Source organism: Carassius gibelio, chromosome B14, assembly GCF_023724105.1.
Source record: "Carassius gibelio isolate Cgi1373 ecotype wild population from Czech Republic chromosome B14, carGib1.2-hapl.c, whole genome shotgun sequence".
Taxonomy (NCBI): Eukaryota; Metazoa; Chordata; class Actinopteri; order Cypriniformes; family Cyprinidae; genus Carassius; species Carassius gibelio.
The window spans coordinates 8,039,554-8,063,683 of NC_068409.1; the positions used below are offsets into that span (position 1 = coordinate 8,039,554).

General features: G+C 41.5%; 1 protein-coding gene across 7 annotated transcripts in view; it reads right to left on the reverse strand.

Moving 5' to 3' along the window:
* The window catches only part of LOC127971728 (traf2 and NCK-interacting protein kinase), a 66,900-nt gene that overhangs the window by 37,979 nt on the left and 4,791 nt on the right, over positions 1-24,130 (reverse strand). Inside the window, exons 3-23 of one of the 7 annotated variants that reach the window (XM_052574947.1) lie at positions 18,325-18,381; positions 17,462-17,587; positions 16,858-16,968; positions 15,249-15,339; positions 14,796-14,926; positions 13,718-13,772; positions 13,558-13,636; positions 13,098-13,273; positions 12,927-12,999; positions 10,373-10,559; positions 9,446-9,559; positions 8,932-8,982; positions 8,492-8,530; positions 8,273-8,419; positions 7,814-7,936; positions 6,750-6,811; positions 6,598-6,656; positions 6,469-6,515; positions 6,124-6,209; positions 873-963; positions 672-794 (exon numbers count right to left, since the gene is read on the reverse strand). In XM_052574947.1, the coding sequence (XP_052430907.1) occupies positions 672-794; positions 873-963; positions 6,124-6,209; positions 6,469-6,515; positions 6,598-6,656; positions 6,750-6,811; positions 7,814-7,936; positions 8,273-8,419; positions 8,492-8,530; positions 8,932-8,982; positions 9,446-9,559; positions 10,373-10,559; positions 12,927-12,999; positions 13,098-13,273; positions 13,558-13,636; positions 13,718-13,772; positions 14,796-14,926; positions 15,249-15,339; positions 16,858-16,968; positions 17,462-17,587; positions 18,325-18,381 (2,028 nt within the window). Of the gene's footprint in view, positions 1-671; positions 795-872; positions 964-6,123; positions 6,210-6,468; positions 6,516-6,597; positions 6,657-6,749; positions 6,812-7,813; positions 7,937-8,272; positions 8,534-8,931; positions 8,983-9,445; positions 9,560-10,372; positions 10,560-12,926; positions 13,000-13,097; positions 13,274-13,557; positions 13,637-13,717; positions 13,773-14,795; positions 14,927-15,248; positions 15,340-16,857; positions 16,969-17,461; positions 17,588-18,324; positions 18,382-24,130 lie in introns of all 7 variants that reach the window. The other 6 variants (XM_052574945.1, XM_052574948.1, XM_052574946.1 and 3 more) reach the window with 6 other exon arrangements.

Sequence of the window (24,130 nt, forward strand, 5' to 3'; positions counted from 1 at the left end):
TTTTACATATACTAATACAAAAATACTAATATTAAAATTTCATATTAGTATTTTTGTAGTTTAAAAATACATAAAATACCTTTTGCCAGTGTGTGTGTGTTTGCGTGAGTGTGTGTGCGCTCTTGTTTTTGTGTCATATGAGGACATAACTGTATACATACATGGGTATGACACAGGTATTACAAGGAGAGGGTGACTTATGTGGAAATAACCCATGTCCCCATTTTTCAAAATGCTTATACAGAATGAGTTTCCTGTGAGGGTTAGGGTTAGGTGTAGGGTTGGTGAAGGGCCATAGAATATACAGTTTGTACAGTATAAAAACCATTACACCTATGGGAAGAACACACTTTTCACAAAAAAGTGTGTTTAAATGGCTGCCCACTGCTCCGGGTGTGTGCTCACAGTGTGTGTGTGTGTGTGTGTGTGTGTTCACTGCTCTGTGTGTGTGCATTTCAGATGGGTTAAATGCAGAGCACAAATTCTGATTATGGGTCACCATACTTGGCTGAATATCACTTCACTAAAAACAAATGTGTGTGTGTGTGTGATCAGGGTCATACATGGACTGTGGTCTGCTGGTATGTATGTGTGTGTGTGTGTGTGATCAGGGTCATACCTGGACTGTGGTCTGCTGGGGTGTGTGTTTGTGTGTGAGTGTGTGTCTGTACCTGGACTGTGGTCTGCTGGTGTGAGGGGCTCTGGTGCAGCAGGTCGGGCAGGAAGCAGCTGTCGCTGGACTGAGGTCCTGTAGGCCTCTGATGGACTCTGTGTGCTGGCTTTGCTGCACTCTGCTGGAGAAACAGCAACATCTCAATTAAGCTCTGAAACACTGCACTAACAGCACTATCACACACTCTCAGATCCGTCACCTGCTGCTGTGTGACGCTGTGATGGGGCTGGAGGATGATCTCAGCAGACTGTCCTCTGGATAACTGCGGCCTGCCGTTACTCAGCGGAGACCTGGAACAAGCACAGAAAAGGTTTAATGACACAGAAGAAAACACTGAGCAGGTCATGAAGACAGACTCCAGCACTTGAATCACCTGAATCAGATTACAGTGTGTGTGTGAAACACCTCCAGGTCGTCTCGATTCTCACATTTGTGTAAATCTGACTAGATTTTGCTGCTAAATGATGGCATGAGGAATGAGAATCTTCACACAAATTTTCCTTCATTTTTCCATCAACATACAGACTTTACCCTTACAAAAACCCCAAAACAAGTATACATCCAGTTCATTTTATGAAGTATATGTATATATTCCAAGTATGCAGCAGGTATAGTGAGATCATTGTGCTAGCATACTTAAATGAGTACTACTTCAAAACATCTTGGGACTAAACTGGCCCACTCATTAGTTTATAATAGTTTACATATTGTACTTGTCACACAAGAGAGTTTCAATATAGTATGTTAAATGCTGAAACACTACCTGAAAGAAGCCAGCACGTGTGAGAAAGGCTTTTATCAGGCTACTCTATCAAAAGAGTAAATGACTACAAGCCAAATAATCAACTACTTTGACTTCTGTATATCTGTCAGTATGAGCCAAGTGTAGTGTACTATAAGTGCACAATGAGTGCACTAAGTTTGATGAAATGAAAGTTTCATTAAAATTCATTAAAACTCCCCCAGAGTTCCCCCAAGCGGAGGCATTTGAAAGAGATGGGCAGTTTAGCACCACTCAGCTGCAAGACCCTAACCTCGAACATGCTTAAAAAAGAAGGCTGTGGATGACCAGTTACTAGAGGGGGTGAGTGAACTAACTTATCCACATTTTGCTGTTAAAAATAACTTACTGTACCAAGTCACTGAGATTGATGGGGAGGTTGTTGAGTAGCTCTTGGTACCTAAACCATATGTCTCTAGAGTGTTGTATTTTGCTCACTCCCATATCTTGGGGGCCCACCTGGGAACGGAGAAGACATACGAACGCATCCTGAAGAGGTTTTACTGGCCAGTAGGGTGACCAGATGAGATTGGCTTAAATTTGCGATGGTGGGGTTGGGGGGGCTTATGATATTAGACTTCATAGCCTATAATAAAAGATAATGAATTTCAAACCTTAACTAAACACATTTTATTCAAAGATCAACCGTCTGTCATTAGTCTTTAGTCTGCCACAAAAAACAACAACATTAAAATCATGAACTCAAATATCATAAAAAATACAATAAAAAAATTACTGTTGTAACAGTGCGTAAATCAGAACTTTCATTAACGCTAAATAACGAAAATAACGAAATTATTGTGTAGCGGAGTATTTTTTTGTACACAGTGCCGCGAACTGTCAATCACTCCTGTACGCGTGCATCACTGTCCTCCTTGCAGCTGCATTAAGCTGTAAAACAAAAAGGGGACAAAAAGCTCAAATTGTCTTTATGCATATAGATTAATTAGATGAATGAATATCTAAATTCGTGCCTATGGTATTTTTTTTTAGATTTTAGAGAAAAGATGCTGCAGCCAATGAGCAGCCGGCGGGGGCTGGTTGCAGGACGACTCAACCTCCAAAGACAGTTTTTAATGTTTATCAGACAATAACTACTCAAGATTTTGCTTTAGTATAATTTTCGGGACAATTAGGGCCAGATTCTGGATTCAGGACAACAGTTTAGATTTCGGGACTGTCCCGAATTTTTCGGGACGTCTGGTCACCCTACTGGCCAGGGGTGAAGAGAGCATTTGAAGAGTACTGCATACAGTGTGCAACTTGCCAGAAAACCAGCCCCAAGATCAACTATCGCAACCCATTGGTTCCTTTACCCATTATTGAGACTCGCCTCCACAGAATAGCAATAGACATCATGGGGCCACTGCCCAAATCCAGCCGGGGCCATCGATACATTTTGGTAATCCTGGATTATGCTACTCGATATCCAGAGGCCATACCCCTACGAGCAGCAACTGCTAAAGCAGTGGCCAGAGAGACATTCGTAAAATATGGACATGTGGAAGAGATTCTAACAGACCAGGGTACCTGCTTCATGTCCAAAGTCATGAAAGAGATGTGTAAACTCCTGAAGGTGAGCCAGATTCGTACCTCTGTGTATCATCCTCAGACAGACAGGTTGGTAGAGAGGTTTAATCAGACCTTAAAGCAAATGTTGAGAAAAGTGATTGAGGTGGATGGGAAAAACTGGGATCAGTTATTTCCTTACGTGCTGTTCTCCATAAGGGAAGTGCCCCAGAGCACCACTGGATTATCCCCATTTGAACTCCTCTATGGGCGATGGCCAAGACGGATGATGGATATTGACAAAGAGGTCTGGGAGAATCAACCGTCGCCACATCACTCTGTAGTGGAACATGTGGAACAGATGCACCAACGGATGACTCGGGTATGGCCAATTGTTCGAGAACACATGAAATGGGCACAAGAGGCCCAGGAATGAGTCTACAACAGAGGGGCTTCAGCTGAGAGAGTTTCAACCAGGAGAAAAGGTAATGGTGTTGGTCCCTACACAGGAATGCAAGTTTCTCGCCAAGTGGCATGGGCTGTTTGAAGTTGTTGAATGAGTGGGTCCGGTGAACTATAAGATTAAGCAGCTCGGTTGGCGCCGGGCCCACCAGATTTATCACATAAATTTACTCAAGAAATGGTATGAGCCAGAACATTGTTTGCTGTCCACACTGTCATGCCAAGTCTGCTCCCAGGAACCTGTGGAACTGGGAATTGGGAGCACACCTGAGCCCAGCCCAGGAACAAGACGGGAGATGGTAAGCCAACATTCAGATGTATTCTCCCTACTACCAGGACGGACCACAGTGGTCTACCATGAGATAGTCACAGAACCTGGGAGGAAAGATTTTAGAAAATTGAATGAAATCTCACAATTTGATGCTTATCCAATGCCCAGAGTGGATGAGCTCACTGAGTGCCTGGGGCCAGCCCGCTTTGTATCCACCCTGGAACTGACTAAGGGGTACTGGCAGGTCCCCTTAACAAACAAGGCCAGGAAAAAAACAGCATTTTCCACTCCTGATGGGTTATTTAAATACCGGGTTTTACTGTTTGTGGTCCACGGGGCACCGCCAACCTTCCAAAGAATGATGGATAAGATCCTTTGACCCCATCAAGAGTATGCTGCCGCCTACCTGGATGACATTGTGGTTCACAGTGCTGATAACTCCAGACTTCCAACAACCTTTCATTGTCCAAACTGATGCCTCAGAGACGGGCTTGGGAGCAGTCCTTTCACAGCAAAGAAATGGAGAGGAACATCCCATTACGTTCATCAGCCGTAAGTTACTCAAACATGAACGCAATTATTCCACAGTTGAGAATGAATGTTTGGCCATTAGGTGGGCTCTCAAAAAGCTGAGATATTATCTGCTGGGTAGGGAATTCACTGCAAAAGTGGATGTCTACTGCAAAAGACTCTAATGCTCGTGTCATTGTTGGTTCCTGGATTTACAGGACTTCTGCTTCAGAGTAGAGCATCGAGGCATAAAATTGCAAGGAAATATGGATGCCCTGTCACGGAGGGAGGAGTGCCTTTGCTCAGTTGCTCCTGGTAATAGCCTGGAGCTGAGGGGGGGGGGGGGGTGTGGCAAGCCAATGTGGGAAGGAGAAACCCCAAACCAGAGGAGCAGGCCCCGGCTAGGAAAAGTCATCAATCATGAGTACTTACACCTGCTTACCACCCTCTAGACCTAACGATAGGTGGTCATCATAAAGGTAGGATCTCTGCTTCAGTTTGGGTAAGTGGCCCGAGGAGAATGGTCTAGACAAGTGAAAGCATAACTGAAGACAACTGGCTGAAGAGCAAAGCAGGTGAATTTTGTCACATGTTGCTTACTGACCTGCCTTTTCTATGCTCTGTCTACCATTTTAAGGTGGCCCTGTTTGGAACGGACATAGTGAACACCAACAACAAAGATAACGAAGATACCCCAGACTGGGAAGAACTTAAGTTTCCATTTAGATTTCTTTTTGGACCCTCAATATTTCTTGGCTGAATAAAAGCCTCAGTTTGGTTAACTCTCCATCTGCCTCTCTCATGGTTTTGTTTAGTGGCAACTAAAACCTAATTTCACCCTAGGAGCTCACAATATATATATATATATATATATATATATATATATATATATATATATATATATATATATAATATGTATATACATAGAACATTTTATATAACAAAATGTAAAAACATTTTCTGTACATTCATGTGAACAGGTTAGGACACTGTATTGAATTCAGTGGTTTTCTGTATCAGGAGATGATAAAAAATGTTCTGGTCCTCATAAAGCCTCAGATGAACAATATCACATGAGATAATATCACACCGGGTCATTACTAGATGAACAGAAACACGTGTGAGGAGGTTAGGACACCCAGTGATTCAGCTGTAGGTGCTCTGCATGGCTCTATCATCTTCATCTCACTCTTCTTCACAGCCTCGCTCAGGTTTACTGAGTTCATCCACCATTCTCCTCACTTTACTTCAGTCAGGACTATCACTGGACCCAGCTTCAGCTGCAGACAGATGTTCATCAAACATCTCCACTCTGTACTCATCTGTTCACAGGACACTGTTCTACAACACTTATGGTTTGTTCAGATGCAGCTTTGCAAATCTAAACCATGCTGCCATGCTTTTTTCAGATAGAAGCAGCTTTCAAACATGTCATACCTTTCCCAACAGTACTGTCATGAACTCATGAAATCAGAAAACATGTTAACCGAGGCTGCTGGGTGTTACACAGTCTGATCTTGGGGTGATGTCACTCCTGGGAGGACTGCTGTCTGTTCCTCTTGTGAATAATCTTCCTCACTGTAGAATGAAGTGCTTCAGATTGTTCAGAGATGACCGTTGTACACTGATGACAGATTCTCTGAGATCATGGCTGATGTCCTTCCTCGTTGGTATTGTGTTAACACACACCTGTAACTTCTGCTGTTATAGAGGCACACTGCTGATGATCAGTTAATCAGAGGACTGGTCGTTACTCTGTGTTAATACAGTGATGGTGTCCTAACTGTGTGACCCATGGCTTTTCCATCTTGGCTTTATGTTTGTGAAATAAACACTTAAACTGTGTAATAAGTCATGTGTTACTGTTCATCTGAGATGTTATTGATAACTGATAACCCCGTGTGAGGAGGAGATCACCTGGTCCTCTCGTCTTCTTCATCACTGGAGGAAGAATACTCTGCAAGCTTCATTAACGGACTGAACGGAGACTTCATTCCCAAACCCTGAAAGAGGAGCAGAGCTCCAGTTACTGTCAGTCATGTCCTGTCTTCTACAGTCAAACCAACATCTGTTCACACACCTTCTACACATTTATTCACTATAGCTGAGAAAACACCAAAGATTATATAATATAGTCTTATATTAATGAACTATAGTGTCCTGCACACAATGATGTCTGGTGTCTGAATGATTTTTGGTTTGACTGTATATTTGAAATTGAAAGTAAACATGTAAAAGCATAGTAGAAGTGTTCATCCTGACCTGGTTCTGCGGTGACATCGGAGATGGACTGTCCAGCACACAGTGACCTGCACAAAACAGAGCATCTGGATAACAGTGCACACACACACACACACTGAATGACTGTGCTGACTCGGACAGATCTCAGACCTGACTGTGAGCTGCTGCTGGAGCTGAAGGACATGTTGACGGCAGAAGGAGCTTCAGCACTGAACACATGAGGAGACACACACACACACACACACAGATCTGTGGTCAGAGGCAGCTTCACACCAGGAGCTCTCAAACAGCACTGAGCTCACCTGGACCCCGCTCGGTGAGGAACCAACATTTCTCTCAGCCTCGACGTGGTGCGCTCTGGAATCTGTTCAGGAGGTCAACAGAAGATCATTCATTCTTCTTCTACATCGGTGTGTTTGTGTAAGCATGGGTTATTTAATAGAGCTATGTTAGGTGTGCGTCAGACACTGGATGAGATGATGATGATGATGATGAAGAGTCGCTGTATTATAATGTTTCTCATCTCTCAGTAGATGCAGCACTGCTGTGTTCACTCCAGATATTACAGAAACAGAGAACATCAATGCAGAGAAGATCTGGTTTACATCGAAACCAAGCCGTTCACACAGAACACGTTTATCATAGTTTCTAGAGGGACATCTATCACCGCTGCACTCGTCTCTCACAACAGAGACACATGTTCAGAGACACATGTTCAGAGACACATGTTCAGAAAGACATGGAAAATTAATATAAGCTCAACTTTCAGAAAAAAATGTCTTGAGTCGAGACTTTTCCCATCCCACTGCATCTCATGTCTTTAAATGAAAAGTACTCTTTGTGATTGGTTTTCAGTCCTTCTGATTGTTTCTAATTGTTTAAGCATGCATTAGTGATATTTTGCTGGATGCGCCCTCTTGTGGCCTCAATAGAGAAGCCACAAGCTTTTTTCCCATTAACTGAAACTATGCCTTTTTGAATTTGAAACCACTTTTTGAATTTGAATATTGATAATAATTAAGTGTTTTTCAGCTGTTTTGAAAGCTCTATTATTTCCTGGCATTAGTTCAGGCTCATAAAGCTGATTATTCTCCCCAGTTCTCTTTTCTGAACACCTCTGACCTACATTCTGGGTTCCTGTGGCATCCTCACAGTTATTTTTGTGTGCTAACCGTTGGTCTGCTGTGAATGTGTGTGTCACATTAGAGGAAGGAAGCAAGGCACCTCCCTTGGGGAGAGGAAGCTGTCTTAACCACAGTTGAGCAGCTGTCACCTACACAGATGTTTCTGACGCAGCTCAGCTCTCAGCTGTGGGTGACTCTCCAGACCAATGCTGTAATGAGTGTGAACAGAAGGCTTGTCTCACCCTGGGCGGCTGCTCGTCCAGACTGAAGAAGACTTCATCGAGCGCTGGAGACAGAGGAGCAGACGAGACGTCCGTCATGGAGCTGCTGTGATGAAGCTCTGGACCGGGACACACACTCACGCTCTGAAACCACACAGTCACAGCTCAACACATTCAGCAGGATCACACGCTTCTTCAGCTCATGCATGCTCCAAACATGGCCAGGGAATCATTTTATGAAAGAACTCAATTCAATTTGTGTGGATGTGTGAGTGAAAAAAAAAATCAGATATAACCCCTTTTTAATAGCTAATATTTTCATAATTAAACAAAAAAATTTATCAGTAACTAACTGATTGCAATATCTTTTTTGTAATTAAGTAATGTAACTGGTCTAGTCCCTCCCACACAGTACACAAGCACACATGTTAGAGTGTGTATGAGCAGAGAGCGAGGGCTGTGGTGTGTGTGTGTGTGTACCGGTGGTCTGGCCGCTCTCTGCAGCGCTGGAGTACACGGACTGGAGCTGCTCCCTGACCCCAGACGAGACTGGACATGAGGAGCCCTCACCGCTAGATTGTTCAGATTGACCAGATGAGCTTCCAGCGACTGCAGTTTACCTGCCAGCTGAACATCATCATCATCATCTTCATCGTCATGGGTCAGGTGGTTCAGGTCACATGTGCTGCTGTGTTTTACCCCGTCGTGCCGTGTGTCTCGAGGCTGGTCTCTCCGCTCCTGCTGGACATCAGCAGCAAACAAGCACAATCACATCAGTGAGGACGCTGGAGCCTACATGTATCCAGCTTACAGCTCCCTCACTGACAGATCACTTTCTACATAAACTGGATACAGATAGTTAGATATATTATCTGTGCTGTCCATTGCTGTGATCGAAAAGCTGTAAATCACAAAGTTATGTGATAATCAATTCAATCCTCAACGCTTCTAACTTCAACAGTAATTCTAACTGATAATAAGCAGAAAATATAAAACAAGCAGATATATCTGTGATCAACATTGCTCAACGCTCCAGAAACTGATCTCCTGGAGCACTGGACATCTTACACTAGTGTGTGTGTGTGTGTGTGTGTGTGTGTGTGTGTGTGCAGATGTTCAGTGTTAATGAAGCTCTTCACCTGCTCAGCAAACACACTCACTGCCGCTGGTCCAGGATCACCGTCTCTGGGCTGAAACACACACACACACACACACACACAGCAGATCATTACACCAGCGCTGGGGAATCTAAACAACACCAATCACCATAAAAATACTGAATTATCATATCTTCTGGAAAACAAGACGCATGAATATGAGCCACACCTGATCAAACACACTGCTAAGAGGAACACTGATCATTTCAGTATTATTCATTACAGGTATATATATATTTAATGTAAAAATTAAGTAAATTAGCACTAAATAAACAGCATGCATGTATTTTAGCCCTCTCAAACCACAGAAACACTTTAATAAACAAGAATAAACCATATAAGTGCAAATAAACTAATTATAGCAGCATTCATATAAAACCTCCAAACCTAAACAAATTTAACCCTGTGAGGCTTGCACACGATAAGAACTGTAGACTAGAAATCATGACAGATATATTCAGATTCAGAAGTGCTAAGTGAAGTCATTATCTCGAACCTGTTTGTTGTGGTTTCTTCTGGTTTTCTCAGTAAGGTCGGTCTCTTCCTGCCATATCATCTCCTGGAGCTCGGGCCACTGGAGTCCGGTCTGGTGTACGAGCCGTTCCTGCTTCTTCACACACACACACACAGACACACACACACACTCTTCATCTGCTCTGCTGTACACACCACAGCCTGAGACTCAGACTGGCATTAGGCTGATTTTACTACACTGCTTCAACAATTTGTAAAAGAGAGTGATAGTTTTGTTCAGAGATTCATATGTTGGCACAGTTTTGATTCATCTGCAGAAGTCAAGCACAAGCTTTTCAGACACAAAGCTTTAGAGAAACACATCTGAATACTGGACTGATGGAGCACGTTTATACAGATTGAAAGAGTGATTCCCATTCCACTGAAGCACGCAGCGACTGACACGACACACATCACATTCACACACTAAACCTGATGAAGCATCAGTCAAATCATTCACACGTGTCCCTGCAGCACAGAAGCAGTCATCAGTAGCTCAGAGATATTTGTAGCAATAGACAATAATACATTGTATGAGTCACAATTATACATTTCTCTCTTATGTCAAAAATCTTTAGGATGTTAAATAAAGATCATGATCCATAAAAATATTTAGTAAATTTCCAACTGTAAATATATCAAAACTTAATTTTTGATTAGTAATATGCATTGCTAAGAGCTTCATTTGAACAACTTTAAAGAAGATTTTCTAAATATTAAGATTTTTTGAGATTGAGATTTCCCAATATCCAGATTTTCAAATAGTTGTGTCTCAGCCAAATATTGTCCTATCCTAACAAACCATACATCAATGGAAGACTTAATTATTTAGCTTTCAGATGATGTATGAATCTCAGAATGGGCTCTCATGACTCTCGTGCTGCCGGGTCTGAAGAGGGTTGATGCGTACGTCTTCGAGGCGGCGGCGCTCCTCCTGCTGCTGCTGGATCCTCTTCTGTCTGTCGGCCAGCAGCTGTCTCTTGTAGTTGTCCTGGTTGTGTGTTTGCTGGAGCAGGTGTGTTTGGGTGTGTGTCTCCTGCTGCAGACGCAGGAACTCCCGTCTCAACAGGGACTCTCCGGGAAGATTGACTATAGAGCTGTGTGAGCACAAACACAAGAGCCACGGTCAGTTCTCAAACCATCTGCCATATGGAGACATCCTCGCTGACATCTGCTCATCACTCAGAGACAGAGTGAGGCCATTCATGCTTACACAACACCTTCAGCTTCATCCTGATGCACTGCTTTATTCTGATTGACCTCTCTGTAGCTGTGGCACAAACATCATAAACCAGCTTCACTCTCAGTGATGTACTGCTTCACTAATTCAGATCTCACCTCTCGGGTTTAACAACCAGTTCAAACGGATTCAGTGTCCTAATGCACTTTCCTGGTCTGATATTATCAGTCCAAAGTAGGGCTAAAATGATTAGTCAACATTATTGACAACGTCGACAATAAAAAAAGAAATATTTTTGTTGTCGAGTAGTCATTTGATCTCATATGATCTCATGTAACATCCTGCAATAAAGCGGTTTGACCAGTGTGGCGCTGTAGAGCAAGACTGTTATTCAGAGCGCTGCTGAGCTGCGTTTGGATGAATATGTAAATATATGCTACACTTTCCTCTCAATAACGAAATAAAAACAACAAACACTGAAAGTGGTGAGAAAGCAGCAGTTCAGAAAGCATCTGATTACAACAATGTGGATGTTTGTTCAGTACTCCAGTAAAGTCCAGTCACGTCATGTTTATTTATATAGTACTTTATGCAATAGATAGCCTTAAATAAAGCAGCTTTACAGCATTAAACATTGAAAACCAGAGTCAGTGTCCCTTTCAGTTAGAATTACTACTATAAAGCAGCTCTCATGTGTGTGGAGCTAGCAAATGATAGAATCTGTTTATTACTGGAAAAAAAAAATATTAAAGTGATAGTTTGGTTTGCAGAGATCCAGGCTTGATCTAGCTCATGACTCTTTTGATTATCATAACCTTTTAAGTTATTTTAACTTTCCCAGCCAAGTGTTTCTGTGCTTTCACTGTTATAGGCTCAGGGGCGCTATTACGCATCTCCTGATTAAGTGTAGAAAGTTCTGATCAAAAACACAGGTGATGAAGCTGCAGAAACAAGTGATCTCACATGTTGTGTTTCCACCACTGGAACTTTACGCAGGATCTAGGGACTTTGGGCTGGTACTCTGTGAGCTTCCCCCGCTGGAAACGGGAACTAAATAAAGTTCAGTGTAAATAAATGCCCCTCAGAAAGTCCCTGCTGGAGAGGTAGTACTTTTTCAAAGTTCTGGAACTTTCTTAACTCAAATGTGCTGTTTATTTATAAAGACGTGTATTAAAAAAATATGTTTAGCTGATTTCGGAGATGATCAGCTCCATTTGATCAGCGGGATCTAAGAGCTCATGTTACCAATGAGAGCAGTCTCACCTCGGCTAGTCCTTCTGACACTCACCGCTGGCTCTGGTGTCTCTTTAGTGGTTAATCATAAAATATAATTTGTTTTGAGTAAATCTAACAGGTAATCTTTAGTCTTTATTCAATGAATCTATTAATATGTTAAAATGAAAATGAAAGTCTGCTGTTTGCAGACTTGCGTCATCCGTCTGCAGTACATCACACTCCTGGGTCGAACTCACAAAGTCTAAACTACAGATGAAGTCCAAAATTTGAGTACTTTGTATTGAGAAATGCACAAAGAACTACGTCACCAGACTACATTAGCCTAATCTTCGCGGTACTTTAGACCACGGTGGAAATGCATTAAAATTTTTCTCAGCTTTCTGCTCAAAGTGTTTTTAATAAAACCTACCAACATTCAAGTGTTGATAAAAAAATAATTTGTATTTATTTTATTTATTTGTTAGAATATGTATAACTCAGTTTTTTAACTAATTTCAAAAGCTGAATAATCACTCAATGAGGATTAGTTGATTAATCGTTCAAATAATCGTAAGATTAATCGATTATCAAAATCGTTTGTTGCAGCCCTAGTCCAAAGAGAGTGGGGCGAGGATCACTTCCTGTTTTATTTCCTCTAGAATTTTGTCCATGTACGCATTTAAATTCATATTTAGCCGTAATGTTCTTCATGGCTAGTCTAGAACAGTTACTGCTCTGTACGGCGAGAGCTTCCTCCGTTCTTGATCTTGATCTCATAAGAACGTAATGTAAGAACTGGATCAGATCAGCAGTTTTGCAGCTGAAGGTGGGAAAGAGTCTAGTTTGTCATTTTAATCTTTCATCAAAGTGTAAACAGTTGCAATCAAACCCTCTTTGTTTTCAAGCACTCGTGGATAAGATGAAGCCCTGCCCTTCATCTACAGAAGTGAAATCAGTCATGAACTGTTGTCTGACGACTCTACTGTCTGAACTGAGAAAGAACGGCAAGTAAAGATGTTTCAAAGTGTCTATTAAGCTTTCTTACTGAGATTGGAATAGTAATACATACCTGGGTTCACCTTCTTCTTCATTCATGGTATCTTCTTCATCTTCACTGCCACTGTATTCATATTCCGTCCCCTCTGTTCACAGTGATCATAGATAGTTTGAGGCTAATCAGGCCAAACAGTTTAATGTTCATCTTCTCAAAGCACAGAACATTAGAGATTCCGCTCATCACCTTTCTCTGGCCTCCTCTTCCTGGTTCTGTCCAGGTGGTCTTTGAGCGTGATGCGCACCTGCCGCTCGTTGGGAAGGTCTTTAATGAAGGAGTGGCGCAGGAGCGTCTCTGTGGACGGCCGCTGGAGGTAGTTCTTCACCAGACAGCTGTCCACAAACATCTGAAACTTCTTAGACCTTCAGAAGCAGTGAAACACATTACTGTTTTTACAATCGCTAGGATACATTTCTAATGTTTACTTTTCTTTAAAGACGTTTAGGAGAACTGTGTGAAGACGTATGAAAACATAACTCTAGAATTTAGAAATGTGTCCTATCGACTGTTTCAAATGTGTCGGGTTACACATGTAACCCATGGTTCCCCTTCTAGGGAAGCTTGAGCTACGTCCTCTAGTGGACACTACGGGGTGTCTGAAACACGTGCCAAAACTTCAATCCCAGTAATAACGGCATTCTCTTACCATTTCTTGGACTTGAGTTTGGGAGGAGGGTTTCGTGGAATGAGGAACAGCGCTCTCATGGGATGCATGTCACACAAGGCTGCAGAGACATACAGGAATCACACCCAAACACTGGATCTTGTGTAACTCTTAGAGAGTGTTTCTGTGTATGTGAACTCACGTGGTACTCCCTCGGCCATCTCTAAAGCAGTGATTCCCAGAGACCAGACGTCGCTCTGAAACATGCGTTAACACAGTCACTAATGGAAACATGTTCACTCACTGATAGGGATGTAACGATGAACCACGAGCCGGACGAATATCAATTTAAATATGTGATGATTCAAATCGGTTGAGATGCTAAACAAATCATTATTCAATTAGTGGTAGGAGTTTATATGAATGTATGTCCGAGGGGAACTTACTGTCTTTAGAAAAGTTTAGATGATATTTTTTCTTTTCATCTTGCTTCTGTATGAAGCATATTAAAGTTCATAAGTGCAGCACTGCTTTGTTTACAGCGGTAACCAAGGAAACGCTCTAAGCTCCACCTGCTGGCAGAGAGTGGATCTGCGTCTTGTTCAGCTCTCCTGCTGTTTCTGTTTCATAAAGATATCTTTCAGAAGCTACATCCATAGAATTTACAAATGGCGGCGCCCATTTTCACGTCAGGAAAAAGGTGGATAGTTTCACACAACTGAAGTTAAACCATTCTGTTTTGCTTCAAATTTCGAATTGATAAATCTAATTTTTATTAAAAACTGAGCATGTTGCATGTATGCAGCATCTTTGTTTGAATCGTGATTAAAATGCAGCGATTGCCTTTAATTTTAAATGAAAAGAGCACAGACAAAGATATATTTTGTTTATATTAAGAGATTTATTTTATGTGTGTTCCTTATTTATTTGATTTGGGGCTTTGATTTTTGAGTTGTGTTATTTACATTTACGTTATATTTAAATGTAGTCTTTTAGCAGATGCTTTTATCCAAAGCAACTTACAGATGAAGACAATAAGCAATCAAATCAACAAAAGAGCAATAATATGCAAGATGCTATATTAATATTATTATAGTGTTTTATTTCAATTTCAAAAAGAAATGTGCACTATTTTGTCCAAGCAATAATAAAAGGAAACATTTAATTTATAATTGGTCTAAAATCTCATTTAGTAAAAAATAAAATAATAACTGGTGAATGGAATGTAATGGTGAGTTGAGTGAGTGGTGATGTTCAGTGATGTAGAGTAGTGTACTCACTCTGTAGTCATACGTGGAGTCAGGGTTTTCATCGCACGCGATCACCTCCGGTGCCATCCAGTACGGCGTCCCGATGAACGTGTTTCTTCTGCCAATCGTCCTGTCCAACTGAGCGCTGACACCAAAATCCACTGGAAAACACACACTATTTATTTACCAGAATATGATTCTTCTGTACATGCATAATGTTCTGTTTCAATACAAAACGTATGTATTTTAGTGGATTCTCATTTATGTGTAGTTTAAATATTAAAATAACAACAAAAAAAAAAAAAACAGAACGAATACACCAAACTTTAAAGCTGCAGTCTGTAAGAAATTCAAATCTGGCATATAGAAAAATGAAAAGTACCACAGTAAATAAAGAAACAATAATAGTGAAGCGACGAGCTTGCATTGATTCTCAGTGAACCCTGCTCATGATCAGATCTAGTATTTCTGATACGCTCTTACCCAGCTTGATCTCAGCGTTCTCCGTCAGCAGCACGTTCTGTCCTTTAATATCTCGATGAATCACATGATGTGAGTGCAGGTGTAACAGACCCTGACAAACCACACAAACACAGTCAGAAATCAACAGCTGCGTTTCATCAAGTTTGCACTTAGATACTTTAACTTTAGTCTTTCTTTTAAAGATGTGCATGCCCTCATCAACTCAACAGTAATCAATGCCTTTATTAGCTGCTAAATTACCACTAAACAGTTTCTTACCTCAAATAACAGAACAGTTAACAGAAGGGTTTTTTTTTTTGCAACATATTTGCAACATATTTCACAATTCTGTTGATTCATCAATATCCCTTTAATTTGTCATGTTTGACTGTGAATAGAGCACTTCTACAAGTAATGTCATGTATTATAATCAGGGTTATAAAATCAGTGAAAGCACCAGCTTTATATTTCTGTTAGACCAGATGAAATAAAGCATTTGATGAAATGCTGAGGAGTGAAAAGCATGAAGTATAAAACACGTCATGTACAGAATGCATTTCATAACACAAGTAGCTCCTGTCATGGATGAAATGTGTCTCATTCACTGATTTCTGTGAATAAACTGCTTTTGGGACATGCTCAGAGGTTTCATTGATCTTTCTGTTTTCTGCTGTCCACATTCACTTTCTTTTCTTGTTTTCTCTATGTTTGATGTTTTCTGTTATCCATGTAAACTTCAGTGTACTAAATGAAGAACATTGATTTTGATCTTTCTGGGTATTATACACATTAACACATAACTGCATCTCTATAAACATATTACCATCCTTATGTGCCTATCATATTGGAAAAATGTCATTTACTGAATGTGGATGTAACGGTCTCAAAATCTCAAAATACGTTATTATTGCGATACAAAGTCCATGATGCGGTATTTACTGAGATACTTAAAAATTAAAAAGACAAATGAAGAATTAGGAGAAGAAATGAAACTATTCTTCATTTTAAAGTTAAGTTATTCTATCTAATGTACTTTGAGTTCATTAAGAGCCCAACCCATGTTTGAACTGAACTCATCAGAAGTCATTCAGTGAAGTGATCAGAATATAATAATAATAATACCAATGACAGTAATAGTCATATACTGTAAAACATCTGCACTGTAAAATAAATGAAAATGAATATTTCATAGGTATATTATTTCTGCTTTACACTACAGGAGGGAAATGACAACACTTCTCTCCTCATTTCTACACTTGAGAGAGATTGTGATTAAACCTCTTCAGACTGTACTTTAAGCTTCAGTGAAAACAGGTTTACAGAAACACACTCAGTACACATCTAGAGAAGCGCTGCGATCACACACACACACACACACTAAACTCACAGCTCCATCGTCTGAACTAAGTGTGTGCTTCACTGTGAAACAGACTTGATGAAGTCATACTGTCAGTGTATTTCAGAAACCTTGATAATATCAGACAGTTTAGCTGATATTGACAGGGAGTCCCATGCCTCAGACTGAACACATGACTTGTCTCCCACACACACACACACACACACACACACACACACACACAGTCTGAGGTGTACAGTAATGCTGGAGGAGGACGGGTGGTGTTGGACTCACTCTCAGAACCTCTCTGCAGATGTAGGAGATCCAGTCCTCCTTCAGACAGCTTCCTTTGGTCTTCTTCAGCAGATCTGTGACGGAGCCGGCGCCGCAGTACTCCATCACCAGCTGAACACACACACACACACACACACACACACACAGAGAGACACACACACACACACACACACACACACACACATCTTCATCAGTTATCAGAAGATGACTGCTGTATCTCACTCATACAGGGTTCACTTTGTCTGTTTCACATCTCCAAACCTCTCTGTTGATTTTTAGATTGTATTTAACATAAATGGTTCATACAGCACTATTTTCAGCTTTAGATTTGGTATTATGGTATTCTTTCAGGGGTTTTTTACATTGTTTTTCTTAAAAGTCTTAAGTGACTTTTTCGTGCACACAAGAAACTATTCCAATGCACATGGGGATTTTTAACATGTGTATGCATTACAACTTCTGGTTTGTATAACCTGATTCCTTTGTGCATCACTGCTATCTTGCACATGAGTTAACCGAGATCAAACTGTGTCTCTCCTAACGTCCTCTGAGGCGTGAGAAGACTCTGTGAACACGTGTCTGTCCAGAAGCTGGTGTTTCTCACCCACAGCTGGTCGTCCTGAGCCGCAGGACTCTTCTTCACGAACGCACCGTAGTACGTGGCTATGTTCCTGTGATGGGAGTGAGTCTTCAGCATGTTGATCTCCAGCTTGATCTCCTCCTCCTCGTCCTGAGGACACACTCATGTTCAGAGGAACTTGCTAAAGGCAGGACAATCTGTTGCTTCAGAGTTGCTAAATGACGTTGTGTAGTCATTAGGTGAAGACATCATTATGCAATCACGACACACAATCAGATCGAATCAACTTTTGTGCTCTGTATATTGTGTTTTCATGCTACAACTTAACAGATAATGTCCTGGTACAACACTAGTGTGTACATTTTCCATTTTAGTTGTTTAACTGATCAGCAGGAAGTGCAGGAACAAACTACCACGCTGTTATCATACACGAACCGTTCTTAGTGACTAATGCATGTGATATCTGTGCTGTTAGACACTCCTGACTTCCTTCAGAGAAAATATGTGCAGTTTATCAACTGAGTCACAGATAATACAAGTTGCCAATACATTTTAAAAATAGCTAGGTGCTTTCTGAAGAAAGAGTTAAATCGAGCAGCACAGGAAGTGATGGAAGTGATGGTGAGGGAAAGAGATGAGTTATCTGTCTCAGACCACACACACTGAGCACACAGGGCTTTAATCACATTAATCATCAAATAAAAACATATGATAGTTGTTCATAAATATACTGTAATATATAATGAGTAAAGCTGAGGCTGTACACTAAAGAGGAAGCATCTAAACATTGGATTTAGTGAGTGCACTTGTTCAGGATTAATAACCAGTGGATTGATATCAGGAACCATTAATAACAGATGAACATGATGATCAGATGAAGCTCATACCTCCGTCACGTCCATCACCTTGATGGCTGCCAGCTGTCCTGTCTTCACATGTCGACCCTGCCTCACACACACACACACACACACAGTTAGTGTCTGGACGGATCAGGACACTGCGAGGTTCAGTTCTGATCGATCTGTGAACACTCCTCACTCATCTGAGAAAACTATCAGCACACACAGAAACTCAAGAGAACAGGAACTAATAGTGATGTTAAAACTTTATTAGGGAATATCAAACGATTTCAGGGCCTTGTTTGTCCATGTTTCCCAGGAAGCCTCTGTTGTGTTACGTGGTTTACCAGAAGAATGTAAAAGATTGATGCAATGGTTCAAATGTGATGCAGTCATTCCATTACCAATATTTTCTATAATAAAATTACAATTACAAACAAAAAACACTGGATCCAGAAAAACGCACAGGATTTCTGAAAAAAATAAAACACTGAATTGAAAAAACTGAAATACAGAAATATGTAAGTGGAGAATGCTAAATCTGGGGAATGAAGCACATTTCATAGGGTCCTCTGGGGAAGCAGTGATTGTTCAGACAGATCTGTGAGATAAGAGATGAACAGTCATCCTCAGACACAGCACGCTTGCTTCAGTGTGCCCAGCTTCACACACACACACACACGCACACACACACAATCACTCACACACACACGCACGCACACACACACACACACACGCACGCACGCACACAATCACTCACACGCACACACACACACACACACACACGCACACACACACAATCACTCACACACACACACACACACACACACGCACGCACACACACACACACACACACACACACACGCACGCACGCACGCACACACATCTTTGGTAAAGTTATTGTTTTAGTGTTTATTTTAAATATCTGGCACATTTTAACAATACCGTGATAATAATCATAGCATAGTAAGAAATGTTCATAATGAGCAATGATTCTGAGGAAGGATGTCTAATGGAAGAGTAAGTGTGCATCATCATGTTAGCGTGAGGCATTGTGGGAAGGGTTTAACACATGATCTGGACTCCAGCACACTCAGCTGAACTGATCTGAACTCAGACGTTTCATAACTATGCAGCAATAAGACTAACTTGTGTTGTAATGAATGCAGTGTAACTAAGAGTGATCAGAAATTGTTACATTTTGCAATAGATTTTTGCCTAAATGATTTTGCTTAAGGAAGTACTTTATTTGTGGGACATTTTTGCATCATTCTTACAAAACCTGGTTACAGAAGAGCTCACAGCCTTTATTAATATTAATATTAACATTAAGTTTACTCATTCCTGCTACTGTGGTCAATGATTCTGCATCGCTCAAGTCACATTCATTTCTAAAGCACTTCATCCAGTGGAGATTGTTTCACAGAAATAAACAGAAGAGAAAAGAAAAGCCCCAGTTCTGCTCTATCAACACAATCAGGGCTGGACAGTGAATCGAAGCATCACGACTCTCTCTGGAGTGATTCTGAGCTTAGACTGAACAGCAGATGGAGCTCTACTCTGTGTTTATCCACACACTCAAACACTCACGAAGAAGAGCTGAAGAGCAGTGTGTGTTTGGCAGTCAGATGGGCTCATCCCTAATACCTTCAAAGGGTTTCCTCACCGTCATCATCCTCACCTGTCCACACAGAGGCGTCGTCATCATGCAAAAAATCAGTGCAAAGGATCATGGGAGCCCTAAGGGTCCATCAGTGGTAGCCTGGTCAGTTTATTCTGAAGTGGTCAGTTGTGGGCACTTTGGTTTGGAGGGACCCTTCAATATGGCGGCTATGATTGACAGAGGGTGATAAATCCTGTTTGGAACACTCTAGGGCTGAACGATATATCGTTATCGTATCTATATCTAGATATGAACTTTCAAGATATTAATATCGAAAAAAGCAACGATATAGACGATATAGATTTCCCCTCTCCGCGCTCGCCCTGCATACAACTCTGGCAGTCACAACAAACATCAGTTTTAGGAGTGCCCTTGACTTCAGCACTAAAGCCAGCGCGCACACACCAGGGACGTGGGAACTATATTGTGCGGGGGGGCGGCGTTTCCATGGTGACGCGTCATTGCTTGTCACGTGACACACAGCATGAAATACAGTATCTGATATTCCGACTGTCAAATACATGCAAGTGGAAGTATATTGTTGTTTAAACACCTTTATAATGATCACGTTAGTTGAGCTGTATGCGCGACGGGCGCCGCCGTGTTAGTTTGTGCCGCAGACGCAGTTCAGAGAATCGGATCTGATGGATTTACAACCTCTATGTTTACAACACTTGAATTCATCCACTTCTCCCGAAATACTTAAAAGTAAGTGGCTGGTGAACTGGGAATAGAATATGTAAACACTGAAGTTACTTACACAATGTGTATCTGATATGAATAAAACGTGTTGAATTATAATGGACAGGATTATTATTACCTCTTCCATTGACATCAGTGTGTATTTTATAAACTCTAAATGTATTGTTTTTTAGTACTTATGTGAATTTATTTGTTTGAAAACTAAAATAAACAGTATGTGGTTGAAAACACTGAAAAGTTGCGACCTCTTCGTCTGGAGAGAATGATTTCAATGTAAAGTCGAGTTTACGCGCGTCCGGAGGTCTCGCGGCGCAGTAGACGAGTTATGAGTTATGAAAAGGACCATTGCAAGCTGAGAGCGACCGGCTTTTGTGGTGGAAATTGGCAGTAATACCCCCACCTTGCGCAGCTGTACCGGAGTGTCCCTGGGACATCAGTGCGGTCCGAGCGTGTCTTCTCAACAGCTGGACATATAGTGAATAAAAAACGCTCTGCTCTGGACTCCGAAAATGTTGATCGACTTGTTTTCCTGTCCAATTAATTTGTAATGGCTTTATTTTGTGCCTTTTTGCACATTACAATATGCCTGCATAGTGTCAGTTACGTTCAATAAAAAAACACACATGGCCTGTTCTCAAGTCCATTTAAAGTTTCATTTTTTGAACAGTTTTTTTTTAAATAGATAATGCAGTCCCAACGGAAAAGGGTCAGGATCGTGTGTTGGAACCGCAGGCGGTGAGTAAAACTGCTTCAAATATCTCTGTGTTGTTAACTTAGCTATCGGCGCGTAAGCACATCAAGTAAACAACATGCGATGTTGTCATCAAACTGCACTTTCCACATGTACAGCTTTAAAAAAAAAAAAAAAAAAAAAAAAAAGACAACATAAAGTGGAACTTAGTCATTTTCCAAAACCGCTAACCAAAATATACAGTTTCAGTACATACCACATAGAGACGCCTTTGCTGATGCTGCTCTTGTTAAATTTCAGCCTCTGGATCTGTGTCACAGCTTCCAAACGCTCTCAACACAAAAGCCTACTGGCGCTCGTGAATCTTTAGCTCCGCCCACACGTCACGCCTCTAGGCGCTCGTGTTTTTCCGGGAAGAATCGGTACAGACTATCTTTCTCTTATAAATATAATAAAACTAAAGACTTTTGGGGCTATGAAGGATGCAGTACTACTCTATAGGTACTCAAGATTAACAGGATATTGAGTGAAAACCAGCATTTCACCCCCCCTTTAATAATCGATTCATACACGTCCATAACATACTCGCGATTAATCAATAATCGATTTTATTCACCACCCCTAGTGCTCAGATCAGCACTGTGCAGCTCGACTAGTCATCGTGTACTTGTACTATGAAGCACTGCCCAATCAGCTTTGCTATATTTGTCTGAATCTGGGCAGAGAGTATATCTCTATACACTTCAGAGTTCATCTGCTGCTTCTGTCTTTTGTCTCATCATAACTAACTAACTCTGGTGAAGTCTCTGGTGAATCTCTTGATTGTAGACTTTGACAGAGACACATCTGTCTCCAGGAGAGTATTCTTCTCTCGGCTGGATGTTGTTCATGGGCTTTTCTTCATGGAGGTCCAGGTCTTATGTTTCTGAGTTCACCAGTTCGGTCTTGTTTTCTCAGAATGTACCAAACTGTTGATTTGTCTGCTCCTGATGTTCCTGTTCTTTCTCTGATGGATCTGTTTAGTTCCTGAAGTCGTTTCTCTTGTATGGAGAGATCTTTGAACGCATGATGTGCTTCACAGCAACAGCCTCCAAATACAAATGACACACAATTAACTCCAGACCTTGAACCTGCTTAATTGATATAGGAATAATGAAGGAATAGCCCACATCTGTCCACGAAACAGCTTTTGAGTCAGCTGTCCAGTACTTATGGTCCCTTGAAAAGAGTGGAGGTACATATCTAAGAGCTTTAATTTCTTTAACTCTCCTCCAATTGTGATGAGAACACCATCAAATTAAAGATCAGAGGCTGCACTTTAAGCCCAGTCTAAGCCCTGTTAAGTGCCTGAATGTATTCATCAAATGCGTTTCCATCTCTTATTATTAGCATTAACCCTTTTCACACAAGTCAAAAACCACCTCAAGTAATCATAAAAACTTTTGGGGTTTTTTTTATTTAAAATTTGGTGTTTCCATTACTGGTTTCTGATGCGATACTTCAAAATGCACATTAAACATGGTAATGGAAACAGAGTTCTTGATGCCACAGACTGAGCCTCACGTTCCCCAGATCCATGGACATCAGATCCTCTGACCCCAGATCCCGAACATCAGATCTTCGGACATCAGATCACCGGACACCAGATCCTCTGACCCCAGATCCCCAGACTTCAGATCCTCTGACCACAGATCCCCAAACATCAGATCTTCGGACATCAGATCCCCGGACACCAGATCCTCTGACCCCAGATCCATGGACATCAGATCTTCGGACCCCAGATCCCCGGGCACCAGATCTTCGGACCGCAGATCCCTGGACATCAGATCTTCGGACATCAGATCACCGGACACCAGATCCTCTGACCCCAGATCCCCGGGCACCAGATCTTCGGACCGCAGATCCCTGGACATCAGATCCTCTGACCACAGATCCCCAGACTTCAGATCTTCGGACCCCAGATCCCCGGGCACCAGATCTTCGGACCGCAGATCCCTGGATATGTGAAGCCTCACAGACTGTCCAGGAGCTCACTGATGATCAGGAGATCCTCATCACATGGATCATCTCACCAGCAGCAAGCACAGAGGTTTACAGTCATCTGGAGGCCAACACTCACTCAGGCTTGACTTTGATATTTAGCCGTGTTTCCACTGTCGGGCTAAAAGCGTGCTAGTGTGTGCCAGGGCCAGTCGCATTTCCACTGTCACTTCCGAGGCGTGATTGTGCCTTGTTGGGGTTTCTTCAGGGCCAAAGGCCAGGGTTTTTTGGCCCGACGAAAAGGCCAGTTTTCTGCTAACTTCTCTTTGTTGGTGAAATGATGAGGTTGAGTGGCGTTGTTCTGAGAGGTGTGTAAAAGGTGTGTTTTAGTGACGTGCAGCAGAGCTTCAGGCTCGACTGTGGAAACCATGCGCTATTCTGGCCTCGGTGCTCTGGCCTGAGGATATTAGCCCCACCTGGCCCATTTTAAGCCCTGGCTCGCACTGACCCCATAGTGAAAAAGCGGCTTTTGATTTTAATTCTGGCCTATGTACATAGTAAAAGATTTTCATCTTGGATATTCCATTAATTGAGTGTCATTGTGTGATTTAAGTATTCACTTACTTTTTTTTTTTTTTTTTTGAGCAGTGTTACATGACACTTAAAGAGATTGTTCATTCAAAACCGTCATGGTTTATTCACGCTTATGCCGTTTCAAACCTGTAGACCTTCTCTCTTCTGCTGAACCAAAGGAAGATATTTTGAAGAACTGAAGCACTTTGGTGACCATTGATGTCTAATGTTTGGACAAAAAATCC